Raw genomic sequence first — 15,263 nt, 5'->3', positions numbered from 1 at the left:
ATCTTATCTGTATGTAACCTAAAAGTGAATTAGAACATTGCCAAGAGAGGAGAAATAAGTGAGTCCCACATGCTCTTTTAAAAGATCCTGCTTAAAATCATCAGTCCTCTAACGTCATCTCCTGGCTAATTAGCATGTATTTTCTTTTTGTTTGTTTTCATAGAGAAAAAAAGTAGAAAACAATGTTTTTAGTACCTAAGACAGGATGATACATAGTATTCTCTTTTCTTTATAAATGTAAAAATTTACAAATTTTCAAAATTTAGGAGGGAGGAATGCTAGGTCTCTCTCTCTCTCTCTCCATCATTGATCACTTTGAAAAAACCCTAATTAGTCTCAAAGAAGTTACAGAATATTAGAACTTGTGAGGGTCTCTAGCTGAAAAAAATTGACAGTGGCTAATCTTCATTCACTTTGACCTCTGTAGTTTGATTTAGATTCCATTTGGACATTCATCTTTGGAGTTCCTGCCTCCAGTGGCACTGTGGTCTCTTCTATCCATAACGTGTGCACAGAAGCTGCTTTTTTATTATTGGGGATGCTCCGCAGCATGCTGAATTCAGTAAGTTTACAGAAATACTTAAACCTGCTGGTACTTCCTCCTGCCTGTCATATATTTTTTTTAAATAGAGGAATCCTTAGGTAACATGACTGTTATTAACTGCACGGTTACTGGAAGTTCAGCCTCTCGGTTTTGTTATCTCTACTATAAGGATGCACTGTGTAGTTGATGAGACTCTGGAGCCCTGCTTGGGTTCAGAGCCTATGTCTGGTACTTAAGACATGCTAACCTCTATGTGCCTCAGTTTCCTCATGTATAAAATGCTGGTGATAAAGAGAACTGATCTCCTGGGTTTGCTGTGAGGATTTAATGAGGAGTTAGTATATACACAAAGCACTTACAAGAGTGCCTGGTATGTAGTAAGTGTCTTGTAAGTGTTAACTGATATTATTAGTGTCATAAAATGTATATTACAATGTATACATGTATGTAACGAATATATATTATTGTATATGTCCTTGCAATATGTTATTTGAACTTTGAAAATCACTTTCATTTAAAGGTTAAAAATGTATTTGTGTTGTATTTGTTTTTGTTTTTACTATTCTAATTATTTCTAACTTAGATATGAAGAATTGAAAGACTAAGTGACAAAATGTATATTCCTATTTATCTAACAGGGATACTGTGAGTAATAGCTTAATTTGCTTACACAATTTAAGATCACATTGTAAAAGGAATTACTAACTAGACTGTTTGGATCATAAGTACTGGCGAACCTAATTTAGTCAAAACTATTCCTGTGTCATCTTAGAAAAGAACATTACTATTGTTTAATTTAGAATGCTTTGGGACTCTTGTTTCGGCTCCTTTTCATAAACAAACATAAAAATCTAAGTTAAAAAAAAAAGGTCACTCCATGGGCAAGTATCAGAAGATCGGTATTGTTCATATATATTCTTTTTTCCCTTTTTTTTTTTTTTTTTTAAAGATTTATTTAGGGCGCCTGGGTGGCTCAGTCGTTAGGCGTCTGCCTTCAGCTCAGGTCATGATCTCAGAGTCCTTGGATCGAGCCCCCCATCGGGCTCCCTGCTCCGCGGGAAGCCTCCTTCTCCCTCCCCCACTCCCCCTGCTTGTGTTCCCTCTCTCGCTGTGTCTCTCTCTGTCAAATAAATAAAATATTTTTAAAAAAATAATAAAATAATAAAATAAAGATTTATTTATTTTAGAGAGAGCGAGTGCAGGAACAGGGGTGGGGGGAGGGGGAGGAGCAGACGGAGGAGGAGAGGGCAAGCAGACTCCACGATGAGCATGGAGCCCAATTCCAGACCAGAGATCATGACGTGAGCTAAAACCAAGAGTCAGATGCTTAACCAACTGAGCCACCCGGGCACCCCCTTTTTTCCTTTTTTATCATCATCGTTACAGCTGTAGTATTGCTCTTAAGGAAAACACACTCCTGTGTGTCTCCTCTACTCCCAATATTGTGCTCTAATACTACTTCACCTCTGACACTTCTGGTCACCAAATACGTGGGGGGTTTTGCCACACTAGCTGAGTGTCCAATGGCTCAGTTCAGTTCCGATGCTATCTACCTGGAGGTAGCCTCAGTCCCATATGACTGACCCCCTCCCCCGGCACACCAGATGCCAATCACAAGTCCACGTTGTGACCTGGGCTTCTGATCTGCCAGTTATAGATTGGAGGTTCCCATGACTCGGGAAAACATTTTACGTACTAGATTACCAGTTTATTATAAAAGGCGGTGACTCAGCAACAGCCAGTTGGAAGAGATGCAGAGGGTAAGATAAGGTGCAGAAGGGCACAGAGCTTCCATACTCTCCACCTGCTGTTCTCCCAGCACCTTTGTGTGTTCACTGAACTAGCAGCTCTCCAAACCCAGTCCTTTAGGGGTTTTATGCAGGCTTCATTACATGGACATGATTGAGTCATCGGCCATTGGTGATTGAACTTCCATCTCCAGCCCCTCTCCCCTCCCTAGAAGTTAGGGGTGCAGAGCTTTATTTTATTTTATTTTTAAAGATTTTATTTATTAGAGAGAGAGCACAGAGGGAGAGAGGGAGAAACAGACTCCCCGCTGAGCGGAGAGCCCAGTGTGGCGCTTGATCCCAGGACTCTGAGATCATGACCTGAGCTGAGGGCAGACGCTTTAACCAACTGAGCCACCCAGGCGCCCGGGGGTGCAGAGCTTTAGTGCTGAAAGTTCCAGCCCTCTAGTGATGTGATTGGTTCCCCTGGAAAGCCTCCATCTTTAGGGGCTTTCCAGAAGTCTTATCATTAACATTAACTCAGCCTGTGGTTGAAAGGCGTTTGTTATGATTAACAAAAGACACGCTTTATGGCTCTTCTTGCTTAGGACATTCTAAGGGTTTTAGTAGCGCTGTGCCAGGAAAGGGATGGGACAAAGACCAAGTATGTATTTCTTATTATAAATCATAATATCACAGTTGCATGTGGTTGAAAGCATTGTTCCTGTCATTTTACATATGACAGTATGAGGCTCAGAAAGGTGAAGTAACTTCCCCATCTTTTACGTTACTCTTAACTCACGTGATGGAGGGTGGGACAGCTTTGTGGATAATACAACCACATTGGCAGCAACTCTAACTCATGTTGATAATGATAAATCATCAAAATCACTGACTCAAGTTACTGAGCTGTGAGTATACCAATGAACACACAAACGTCCTGTCAGTTTCTAGGAGTACTGTTTTTTAGCTTATTTCTAGATTTGTTTTTGTGTATTTGCTCATGTATGTGGTTCCTAAGAGTTCTGAACCATGAACATCTCAAGTTTTAGAAAAGTAGTGAGTAATGGATTTTTAAAGCAATTTTTAGCAGTGTCAGTTTTTCTAACATATTATTTCTTTTCCTGTCCCCATGACAGCCTTGGCAATCAGAAGAAGAGGGATCTTGGCTCCGAGAATATCCTGTGACCCTGATGCAGTTCTTTAGATACTTATATCACAACGTTCCCGACCTGGCTTCCATGTGGATGAGCCCTGACTTCCTGTGTGCATTAGCAGCCACGGTCTTCCCCTTCAACATTCGCCCTTACTCAGAGATGGTAGGGAAGGGGACAGGGCGGGGGCAGGGGGGTGTCAAACTGGAAATAGTCTGCTTAGTGGTTAGCAGGATTTTCTTCCCAGTCTTTTAAGCTTCCGACCAAGTTAAAGCCTCACCTCTCAATTATTCTCTGGTGTCTCCTCCTCACACTCTCCTTCTGCTTTCCCCTAAAATAGCAGTGAATGCTGCTTCCTGTTTCATTTACTGTATTCTTGCAAGTCCCTGGTTAATCACTTCCCTCTCCAAGTCATTGTGGACTCATTTCTTACTTTACGTGCTTATAGCTGTGTCATTGTGAAATGTATCCAGGTTACAGAACTCTGGTCAGACCAGATTTGTCTCCACTTTATTTATCTCAGGAATTAGGCATCTCCTGGACTTAGTCTTTACAAATTAATTATAGGAGTGGTTGTCTTTATACAAAAGTGAAATCTGTGTTTGTCTTTTTCGTTTAACCTTTCTTAACTTTGTTCAGATTTTATTTTTTATATTCTATACTAATTTAATAGAAAATTATTAGACTATAATCATAGGTAGTACAGGTGCTTCTGTCCTTTAAGACAAAGCCCCAAAAACAGTTATTACTCTATATACTTTGGAATTTCATGATGTTTTCTCTTATTTCCACCACTTACTCTAGGGCCTGGAATAAACTACCTTGTTCATACTAATTTTTCTTCATGTATAAAGGTGAAAAGCTCATTATAAAACTGTGGGGAATTCTAGGAGAAAGACAAGCAAAACATATGATCTGGCTTGTTTCTAATTTTTAAATCCTAATTTTTTTGGTAAAAACAGACCTTAGGTCTCGACGTCTTTTCCTTGTCAGCAGCTTATAATCTGTCCTCTGGTCCTTCTTTTTTTTTCTATTGGCTCAAAATTGGCTCTGGTTTTCTCATTGTTTGGTTTAGTTATCTGGGGTTTTTTTAATTTGCAAAAATGGATCAGCCCTTAGGTGCTACCATTGTGCCAGATCTTTATCTGAAATTCTGTGACATTTGACTTCTCAGTAGGTATATTTCAGTATGCAAATATAGTCATTCTCATCATTTCATTTATTTTAAGTGCAGTTCTCCACAATAGAGCTAAAATTCAACATAAAAACAGGTACATGGTTAGTGGCTGGTCAGCTTAATATCAGAAAGAGCATGTGTTAGGTAACTGTGACCTATGGTTCCCAGTTGCTACCTTGAAATGAGAGTCAAATAAGCAAAGTGAAGTAATGTATTGAATAGCTTGATCTGAGGTAAATGTTGAAGAAAAGTACTGTTGCTGCTATAATTTGGTTTTTAGGAAACATGGAAATGAAAATATCACATAAAATCAAATACGACCAGCATATATTTCTGCTTGATTTTACCAGGTGACTGATCTTGACGATGAAGTTGGATCTCCAGCAGAAGAATTTAAAGCCTTTGCAGCAGACACAGGGATGAACAGAAGCCAGTCAGAATACTGCAATGTGGGCACGAAGACCTATCTGACCAATCACCCAGCGAAGAAGTTTGTTTTTGACTTCATGCGGGTCTTAATAATAGACAACCTCTGTCTTACTCCTGCCAGCAAGCAAACTCCACTAATTGATCTTCTGTTGGAGGTAAAGACAAAAAAATGCATTTACATCTCTTTTGTGTAGTTTTTCTAATTAGAACATTAATACCCAAGCACATCTGATGCCAGATACCTTTCAGATTTCATATTCTTCTGGGTTGTACAGGCAGAACATATCACAGGCTATGGAAATTTTTTTTTATCTCAGATGTGCTATATCCCCTAACGGTTTGTTTCTCTCCTTTCCATTCCCACAAGCGTATCCCTAATTCATCCTTTCCCTAGGCCAGGAATTGACAGACTCTTTCTGTAAAGGGCCAAATAGGAAATATTTCAAGCTTTGCAAGCCATACAGTCTCTGTTACAGCTGTTCAACTAGATCATTATAGCCAGACAGCAGCCATTGACAGTACATAAATGAATGAGCATGGCTGTGTTTCAGTAAGACTTTGTCTACAAAAACAGACATAGGCTGGATTTAGCCCATGGGCCTCAGTGTGCCCACACTTTCTCTTGACACGGCGGCCTTGTCTCCTCAGCTTATAACTCCCTACTTCCGTCCCTCGTTCATTTTATTGCCAGGTATTATTGCTCTTGGTGCCCTGTGCAGCTTAAGACATGGTGCATTGCACATAGTAGGTGCTTAATATGCACTTACTGAATTTTCCCCAAGGCAGCAAAGTTCTGGTTGCTTGCTATTTTAGCTCAGACTGCTATAACAAAATACCGTAGACTGGGTGGCTTAAATAACAGACATTTCTTTCCCCCAGTTCGAGAGACTGAGAAGTCTGACGTCAGGGTGCCAGCTTGGAGAGGTTCTGGTGCCCTCTTCCTGGCTTGCAGATGGTACTAGCTGCACTTGCTATGCTCCTGCATGGCAGAGAGGGAAAGATTCTTCTTACAAGGGCACTGATCTTCTCCTGGGCACTCCACCATCCTGGCCTCATCTGAACCTAATTACCTGCTGGTGGCTCTGTCCCTTAATGCCATCACATTGAGGGTTAGAGCTTCACCATATGAATCTGGGGGGACACAGACATGTAGTCCATTGCCCTTGCCCATTCTCCTAATAAATGATGCGAATCAGCTGATGCACCAGAAAAGGAGCCCCATGTGGCCACACTGCTGGCTCTAGAAATTGGTCATCCCTGAAAACCAAATTGGTCATTCACCTACAAAAAATCGCGGAAGATCATAGAGAATTTAATATATGATGAGTTGCCTGTACATTCATATTCTTTTGGTCACTTCATATGAGTAGGGTCACGCAGTCAGTCCCTTCCAGGGCTCTGAAAATAATAATGGTCTCTGAAGACTGACTGCTTGTCTCTCTGGGGAACTTCCCACATGCTCCCAGCCATTTGGCATCTGAACCCTCACTTTCTCTGCTCCCTCTAGTGGCTAACACAGTTAATTTTTTTATTTGAAACCTTAAAACCACAGGAGATACTGTATCTTATTCCTGTGAAAATATCTCTGCTCAGTCAGTTAAAAGAAATCGCTGATGTAATTCAGGTACCAGTCATGCTGAGGCTTTTAACCGGGACCACAATGTTTAATATTGGCAGAAAAATAATCATTATCATCAGTAATTCATTTGGTAGAGTTTTTTTTTTTTTTTTTTAAAGATTTTATTTATTTATTTGAGAGAGAGAGTGAGAGAGAGAAAGAGCACAAGAGGGGGAGCGGGAGAGGGAGAAGCAGACTCCCCGCCGAGCAGGGAGCCCGATGCGGGACTCGATCCCGGGACTCCAGGATCATGACCTGAGCCGAAGGCAGTCGCTCAACCGACTGAGCCACCCAGGCGCCCCTATTTCTAATTCTTTTTTTTTTTTTAAAGATTTTATTTACTTATTTGAGAGAGAGAGTGAAAGAGAGAAAGAGCACAAGAGGGGGGAGCGGGAGAGGGAGAAGCAGGCCTCCTGCCGAGCAGGGAGCCCGATGCGGGACTTGATCCAGGGACTCCAGGATCACGACCTGAGCCGAAGGCAGTCGCTTAACCGACTGAGCCACCCAGGCGCCCTATTTATTCATTTATTTGAGAGAGTGAGAGAGAGAGAGCACATGAGAGGGGAGAGGGTCAGAGGGAGAAGCAGACTCCCCGCCGAGCAGGGAGCCCAATGCGGGACTCGATCCCGTGACTCCAGGATCACGACCTGAGCCGAAGGCAGTCGCTTAACCAACTGAGCCACCCAGGCGCCCCATCTTTTTCTTTTTTTTTTAAAGATTTTATTTATTTATTTGAGACAGAGAGCATGAGAGGGGGGAGGGTCAGAGGGAGAAGCAGACTCCCTGCCGAGCAGGGAGCCCGATGCGGGACTCGATCCCGGGACTCCAGGATCACGACCCGAGCCGAAGGCAGTCGCCCAACCGACTGAGCCACCCAGGTGCCTCCATTTGGTAGAGTGTAAAAGCATGCCTGGTGGAGCTTGTCCTCGTTGAAAACTTTGAGAAGTAAGATGGCTAGTGTCTTAGTGTATCGGGTAGGAATTTGAAGCACTCTGTGCAAAATGAAATGGTGATCAGAACATAACAGGATAATAAAGTTCGGGATAATAAAGTTCAAAAGAGGTGTGTGCAAAACATAACTGAGCCAAATAATAAAAGACACGTGTGTGGAATATATGGGGAGATATATCCAGCAATAGCATTTTCAGTCTTGTAGGAATCCTAATAGCTAACTCACTAGCCGTGGATAAATGATATAATTGTCTCTTATTTTAGTTTTCTATATTTTTCAAAGAGAAGGTTTGATATAACATGTATTAACCTTGAATTAACGTTCTCATTGTTGCAGATAGTAATTTGCCCTACAGTAGAATTGTGTCTGATTGCACTGGGGAGTCAGGGGTGGCTAGGGTTATATTTCAGGGAGAAGCAGGGAATGTCAAGATTGAAACTCCCAGGTAGATTATAAACTCCTTAAAGTTAGTGACCACCTTTCACATGTCTTTTAATCTCTCACAGAATTAGTACAGTTTTTTGGTGTGTTCTTTCCTGTATTTTTAAATCATTTAACTCTACATCCTGGCAGTTCTTCTCAAACAGGAAGATATGATGCCATCTAATAAGAGAGATACACACTGGCTTTTAAAAATTAACTTAATATTTTGAGGAGCTTCAACTCTACTACATTCTCTGTACAGAATAAACGTATTGCACTACGTGTCTTCCTCTGGTGTAAAAAAATAAATGGCAAGCACATGATTTTGAATGTTGGGATTATGAAGTCTTTATCTCTGAAGAAGTTCAAGAAGAGAATTATCCTGTATATTTACCATTTACCTACATGAAGGATGGGGTTTGAACCAACTGATTTTCAGTTCAGCGTATGTGAGGCAGGCCATCTTCAGCCTTAACGATTGTTAGAATCTCACCACAAGATTATCTACTTACTTGACTAGATCTACAAAAGAATGTGTGAAATTATCTTTATTAGCAGTTAATAAAAATAAGATTCCCATTCATACAGGCTGACCAGAATGTGACACTGAGGCCAAGTGCAGGGGAGACAGTGTGGCTTAATTGAAAGGGCATGGGTTTGGGAGTGAGAAGTACCTCTTTTGAACTGTGGCTCTGTTATTTATTATATAAGCATTTTCATCTCACGGAGCTCAATCCATTCTCTGGGAAATAATTTATATACTGTCTCCCCTGCATGATTTTTGTGGGAGTTAAATATATGTAAATCACCAGCAAAAACGATCTTGAGAAGTTAAATGTGTGCTGGGGATAGCTGTGTGACCTTGGCCACTCTGAGTTCTCTTCAGCCCTTCTAGTTTGCCCATCTTTCAGAGGGTATAAAAATAGAGCACGTCTCTCTGAGGGCTGCTGTGAGGATTAAATGAGATCCTACATTACAGTTCCTAACCCGGGACCTGTGGCACGGAAGGCTCCCTCAGAAACTGCAGTAGCCTACGCTGGCATCGGCCCGGCTGTCCTGTAGCTCTCCCCCCGCCCCGGGGTCTGCTGTCACCAGCGGGCGTCACACGGAGGGCCCAGGGAGTTTGCGGCGCATGAATACCACCATGGCGGCAGGAGGAAAGTGCAAGGGAACAGATAGAAAAGGTTTGGGCTGTACCTGCGGGAAAGATAGTGTGTGCTTGTCTGATGCCGTAAGTACTTTTCTGGGGTCTCCGGAGTTCATGACCCTCTGTTCCAGCCATCTTCTGAGAGACCTTCCCGTTCACAGCAGCGTGCAGTCCACCCTGGCTGACCGTAGGGCAATAAACAGACAAAAAGTGGGAAAAGGGGGCAAAGAGAGCTCTGTAACATACCTGAGAGAAGAGATCAGCTAAGAGGAGTACTTCAGCCAGAAGGAAGAAGCTCAAAATCCTCTTCTTTGAAGGGCTTCAGCCCATGACAGAAACCACAGGACACCTGAAGTCTTCCTCCCAGAGCCGCGCTGCCTTCAGTGTGGGCAGCAGACGCCCTAGGCTCTCTGGCCTGTGCACGCGAAGATTCTGCACGGCGTCTGCAGGCTGCAAAAAGGAGGCTGTGATTCTTTGAGTACTGGTGTAGACTGGCCTCACTGTTTCTATAGGGAAGGCACCTGACAGCCACAAGCCAGAGCAGATCATAGTGCTCACCCTATCCTCCGCAGCCCTGAACTCAGCCCAGTTATCTGGTGTGGCCAACCAGGTTTATCTAAAAGATTGACGAGGAGATTGTAGCAGAGTTGTTCGTGTGCATCTGTTAACTTCAGTATGGAGACTTTTAGTAAAGCTGGAAGAGTATGCTATAGCAGGTGAGGCCATGAACTTTTGCCATCAAAGAAACTGAGGTTTGAATCCTAGTTGTGACTTAACCACTCTAAGCCTCAATGACCTTATCTCTGAAATGGGGTGATAGTATCTACTTCAGAGAGAGATTTTTGCAGATTGAGATAATGTACCTAAAACTAAGCACTGTGTCTGGAACATAATAGTAAGTCCATAGAATGATTTTTAAAAAAACGCCTCTGAGACAGCTGTGCATGCATTTATAAAGTCTTAAATCCTTTAAAAGTTAGGCTACAATAAATCTCAGCAAGAACATTTAAACTCAGCAATTAGACCCAATAACAAGGATAAATTCTGGGTCATAGTCCCTCATATAACAGCTTCTGTGAGGGGATTCAGAGGATTAAATGTCTATTGGTGACTGAGTCAGCCTTAAATACTTGCAGAATACAAAAGAATATTTCTTAATTAAGTAAAGATAAATATTATTGATGAAGCTGCTTCTCTGTTCTGTGGCCCCTCTGTCTGCAGACTCCAAAACTTTGTCATTGATAAACTCTGCTCATTGTTACTTAATCCCATTAACCACCTTTAGTTGTTATGATCCAGAATGAGCACTGTCATCTTCAGGAGTGTTTAAATCCTCCTGTAAATGGAGAGCCTTACTCTGGTAAACTTCGATCAGCTAAAGCTATTTGATAAAATGGTCTCTGATCTGATTACAAGGTAATCCTCAAAGATCTAATCAATCTGCTTACCACTTAAACATTTTCACTTTCTCTTCATTCGGCAAGGGTGGGGTCTCACTGTACCATCAGCATGAGGAATAGGCAGGGTGTGGATGGCTGAGGCTGTCCTCCTGACCATTGTGCTTCTTCTGTTCAACTACACGGGAAAATTAATTAAGATCGAAAACAACGTGACATGTCCTTCACTTTTTCCCAAATAGATACCAAACCAAATTCCTAAACACTGGTACTATTTTAAATGTTACTAATTAGGCCCATATTTTGTCATTTTAAAATAAAATAAATATGTCTTACCAGCAAAACAGAGAAATGCTTGTTGCAACTCTGGTTTAGCTGTTAGTTTTCAAATCCCTAGAATAAGTTCTTTGATTTGCATGTAGAATTTAGATTTTAACTGCTCCTTTAAACCTTGAAAATCAGACTAGAAAGAAATGGTTTTTTTTAAATGGCACAGATTTTAATATTAAATGAAGAACAGTAGACTAAAGCCTACTTTTGTAACATGGTCATAAACATAGTCCCAGATCTGTTTATTCAAGGATCTGCAAAGCATCAGTACTATGCCTGTATATAAAACATCCAGATTTCTTTTTAAGAAAATATTTTATGTCAGTTTGTTGAATTGTTCAATGCCCAACTCCTGTCAAAAGCTGGCTAAAACCACTGGCGTTTGAGGATGACAAAAGGATCTTTCCCACCTTTTATCCACTGGGCTCCCAGTGCTTTACCACCCAACTCACAGGTTAGATACTTGACATTTATGCACCTGGATTATATTACCCTAATTACCAATAGAAATGCCATCTGAGGACAGTAGTTTAACTTTGTGCCGCAAGCTTTTATTCAAGATAATTTTTAAAATCATCTTTGTACTGTATAAAATCCTTATCAGAGGTATTAAATACTTACAATGCTTAGAATACTCATGCTCTACCCACGAGTAGAATTGTTAGATCAGAAGTATGTATATGTTACCCTTTTTTGTGGGGGGCAGGGTCAGAGGGAAAGGGAGAGAGAACAAAACATGATATTTGTGAGATGTGTTTTTGAAGACGATTCAAAAGATGATGGTGTTTCACTTCTTTTTAATTCTGTGGTCAGAAAAATAAAAGAACGCATAAGCATATCTACCATCTCTCATGTCATATTATTTACCAATAGGGTGTTTTTTTTTTTAATGTAACTATGTAAGTATGGTAATATAACTATGATTGAGCCCTTACCTTTGTTTAGTTGTTTGTTTCTAATTCTAAATTTCATTATTAGGCTTCCCCTGAAAGATCTACAAGAACTCAGCAAAAAGAATTCCAAACTTATATTTTGGATAGTGTGATGGACCATTTGCTTGCAGCTGATGTCTTATTGGGTAATACTGTGTTTTATTTTCACTTTATAAAAATACCTAAAATCACTCTCTCTGTCTAAACTCCCAAGTATATCTCCTTTTTAATTTTATCTTTTCTCTTCTGTGCATTTTTCCTTCGTATTGGTACCTTTCTCTAAAGAGAAAGAGGCCCGTCTAGCTCTTCCCTTTGAATCTGGGATAAAGAATCAACAACAGGAAGTACTTAAGTTGCTTGTCCACCTCTGGACAGTCAGGTGGCAGGAAGAGGACAAGTAAAGAGAAACAGTGTTTTAAAAACCGTATTACATAAACAGGTCACATTTCTACAAATGTCTAATATTTTAAAAATTAACTTACTGTGATATACTTATAAATAAATTATAAACAGAAAGTTCCATGAATTATTACCCAGACATCATGCCTATATAAGACCACTCAGATAGAAATGTACTGCAGGCACCCCACTTCCCTCCTGCCCTGATCCAATTACTGCTCACTGAATCACTGTCCCAACTTGTAAAACAACAGATTCATTTTGCATGCTTTTGAACTTTATAAATGGAATCATTCAACCTGTATTTGTTGTAGTCTAGCTTCATATACTCAACATGGTATTTGTGAGATGTGTCCATGTTGTTGCCTGTAGCAAGAGTCCATTTATTTTCATCACTGTGGTATTCTATTATTTGAACATATAAATGTATCCATTTTGTTGTGGTTGGACATTTAGTAGTTTCTAGGTTGAGACAATTAGAAATAAAGCTTCTATAAATATTCTTGTTCATATGGGCGATATATGTGTACAATATTTATACATATCTGTTAGATATATACGCATGGGTAGGATTGTTAGGTCAGAAGTATGTATATGTTATCCTCTTGTTAGGGGGGAGGGTCAGCGGGAAAGAGAGAGAGAGAACCTCCACCCAGTGTGGAGCTGGACACGGAGCTCAACGCGGGGCTCCATGTGGGGCTCGATCTCATGACCCTGAGATCATGACCTGAGCCAAAATCAAGAGTCCGATGCTTAACCCACTGAGCCACCCAGGCGCCCCTATGTTATTCTTTAGGATGGCTTCCAGGACATAAATTCAAAACACATTAAGATATTCTTTCTGTATGTCCCTATCTGGTTACAATAAAAATACAAAACTTGATACATGTACAGTGGAGCTAACATTTATATATAAAATAATGATAGAATTTAAAAGAGAAGGAAAAGTAATGATTTAACATATTTGCTCCTTAAGTGCCCAGTAATAATATTAATCAAAGAACTTCCATCCTATTCAATTATCATTTTGTTGCTAAGTCAGTCTGCCAAGAAATCTTTAGTATTGTCTTTAACATGTAACTCTCAAAGCATGGTGTCAAGTCAAACTTCTGTGTTTGTTTTTATCACTTGAGAATCTTCTTTACACAGTGTCAGTCTTACTATGTAAAAACCCAAAATGAGGAGTTTTGCATAATGGAGTAACTTAGAGTTAGGTAGGAATAATAATTACACTCAGAGGGCTCCAGAATTTCTCTGAAGGAGGGACTTATAGAAGGCATTTTGGTTAGGAGGCTTAGTCTTGAAGCAATGTGAACACAGCAAACACACGGAAGGCACTTGGGTAGCTTTTCGAGGAGAAACAGAACTGAAGGTAATCGTGCAGGGAGGGAGAGGTGCCCCTTGGCCCCACCAGCACTGACTGTAGTTTAGTTTTCACAGTTGTTCTGAACCTCTCCTATATGACTTCATTGTGCTTGAAGGTATATTCAGAACCAGAGTTGTGTTTGATGGTTTGTTTTACCCTTTATTAGTTACACGGAATCGATTCACAGCTAATAACCTGACAGCTTTTTTCTCAGAGATCCTCTGTCACTGCCAGTTTAAGTTGAACTCTTTGCTTATCACAGACGGTCTCAAGCAATAAGAGACTTCACACTCTCAATCCATAACTCTTTTATCATGTAGAAATTATTTCTTCCAACATTTGTCAGGATTTCTGGCCATGAACATCATTTTCTTAAAGTAGTACATAAGAGCCTAGTGGTCCTATTTCTAAATGTAGTAGATGAACTCATTTTGCCTTAGCCTCATTTGTTGGAGGACCTGGTCTTGTGCTGGTTGATAGCAATTTTCTTAGAGACTTTTTTTTTTCCTGCTTGAATTTAGGGGAAGATGCATCTTTGCCTATTACCAGTGGAGGAAGCTACCAGGTATTGGTGAACAATGTGTTTTATTTCACACAACGTGTGGTGGACAAACTTTGGCAAGGCATGTTCAACAAAGAATCTAAACTTCTTATAGATTTTATAATTCAACTAATTGCACAGGTAATGTCACTGTTAGTTTTAGAGTACATGCTTTCCTTGAAAAACTTTTCCTAATGTGTCAAAATTATTGGAAATAATTATTGGAAATGTAACTAATAAGATAATGTTAACATTTAATATAAAGCTCAACTTATTGAAAGTGAATAAAAACTGTAGAATTGTAACCCTTCCCCTACTTACCCCGTAGCTTCGTGCCAACGTGTCCCTTATAAAGTTGCCTGGTTCTCTCAAGCTTTGGTCTCTCACTGATCTCCCCACTTTTTGCTACCCAGATACCTGGATAGCTTCCTTTTGGTTTATTTTTTATTTTATTTTATTTTTTTAAAGATTTATTTATTTGAGAGCGAGAGACAGAGATAATGACAGAGATAGAGTATGAGTGGGGGGGGGGCGGTCAGAGGGAGAGGGAGAAGCAGGCTCCCCACTGAGCAGGGAGCCCAATGCGGGGCTCGATCCCTGGACCCTGGGATCATGAACCGAACCAAAGGCAGATGCTTAGCCGACTGAGCCACCCAGGAGCCCCTTCCTTTTGATTTAAATACCTTAAGTTGGTGTAAGTTGATAAGGTTTTTTTTACAGTATGGTACATTTGTGTGTAAAGGTTTACAGAGCAGGAAGAGTTGATGTGGAAAGAATATTTTCTTCTTGTAATTACATCTTCACAACATTCATTGTAGGTCTTTGAAGGTGTCATTTAGTGAGTGAGGGTGTATGTGTGCACATGTGTGTGCGTGGTACCTTTGACCAAGGAATGTTGGCCTGGTTTGCCACAAGTGATTAATCTTACCAACACATAATGCAGAAACTAGGAAATACTGTTATCATGTGTTATTAGCATATGGTGCATAGGTTCTTTCATGTCATCTAAGAATTTTTAAGAGATAAATTTGTATATAAGCCAAAGAAAAGTTTACAAGTAAGGAAATGAAACTAGAATGTCAAAAGAAGTTTTTTTACTAACATTTTAGGTTTGTTTGTTTTTCCCA

General features: G+C 40.4%; 1 protein-coding gene across 8 annotated transcripts in view; it reads left to right on the top strand.

Annotated features, from left to right (window-relative positions):
* The window catches only part of WDFY3 (WD repeat and FYVE domain containing 3), a 263,913-nt gene that overhangs the window by 187,594 nt on the left and 61,056 nt on the right, over window positions 1–15,263 (top strand). For all 8 annotated transcript variants that reach the window (XM_064584729.1, XM_064584731.1, XM_064584732.1 and 5 more), the window contains 5 exons: window positions 428–562; window positions 3,411–3,590; window positions 4,953–5,186; window positions 11,877–11,976; window positions 14,117–14,277. In XM_064584729.1, the coding sequence (XP_064440799.1) occupies window positions 428–562; window positions 3,411–3,590; window positions 4,953–5,186; window positions 11,877–11,976; window positions 14,117–14,277 (810 nt within the window). The remainder of the gene's footprint in view (window positions 1–427; window positions 563–3,410; window positions 3,591–4,952; window positions 5,187–11,876; window positions 11,977–14,116; window positions 14,278–15,263) is intronic.

This window comes from Mirounga angustirostris, unplaced genomic scaffold (genome assembly GCF_029215605.1).
Source record: "Mirounga angustirostris isolate CCGP_5_RB_7025 unplaced genomic scaffold, mMirAng1.0.hap1 SCAF_2, whole genome shotgun sequence".
Classification (NCBI taxonomy): Eukaryota; Metazoa; Chordata; class Mammalia; order Carnivora; family Phocidae; genus Mirounga; species Mirounga angustirostris.
The sequence above is the reverse complement of the archived record's forward strand: the minus strand, read 5'-3'. Positions and strand labels throughout refer to the sequence as shown.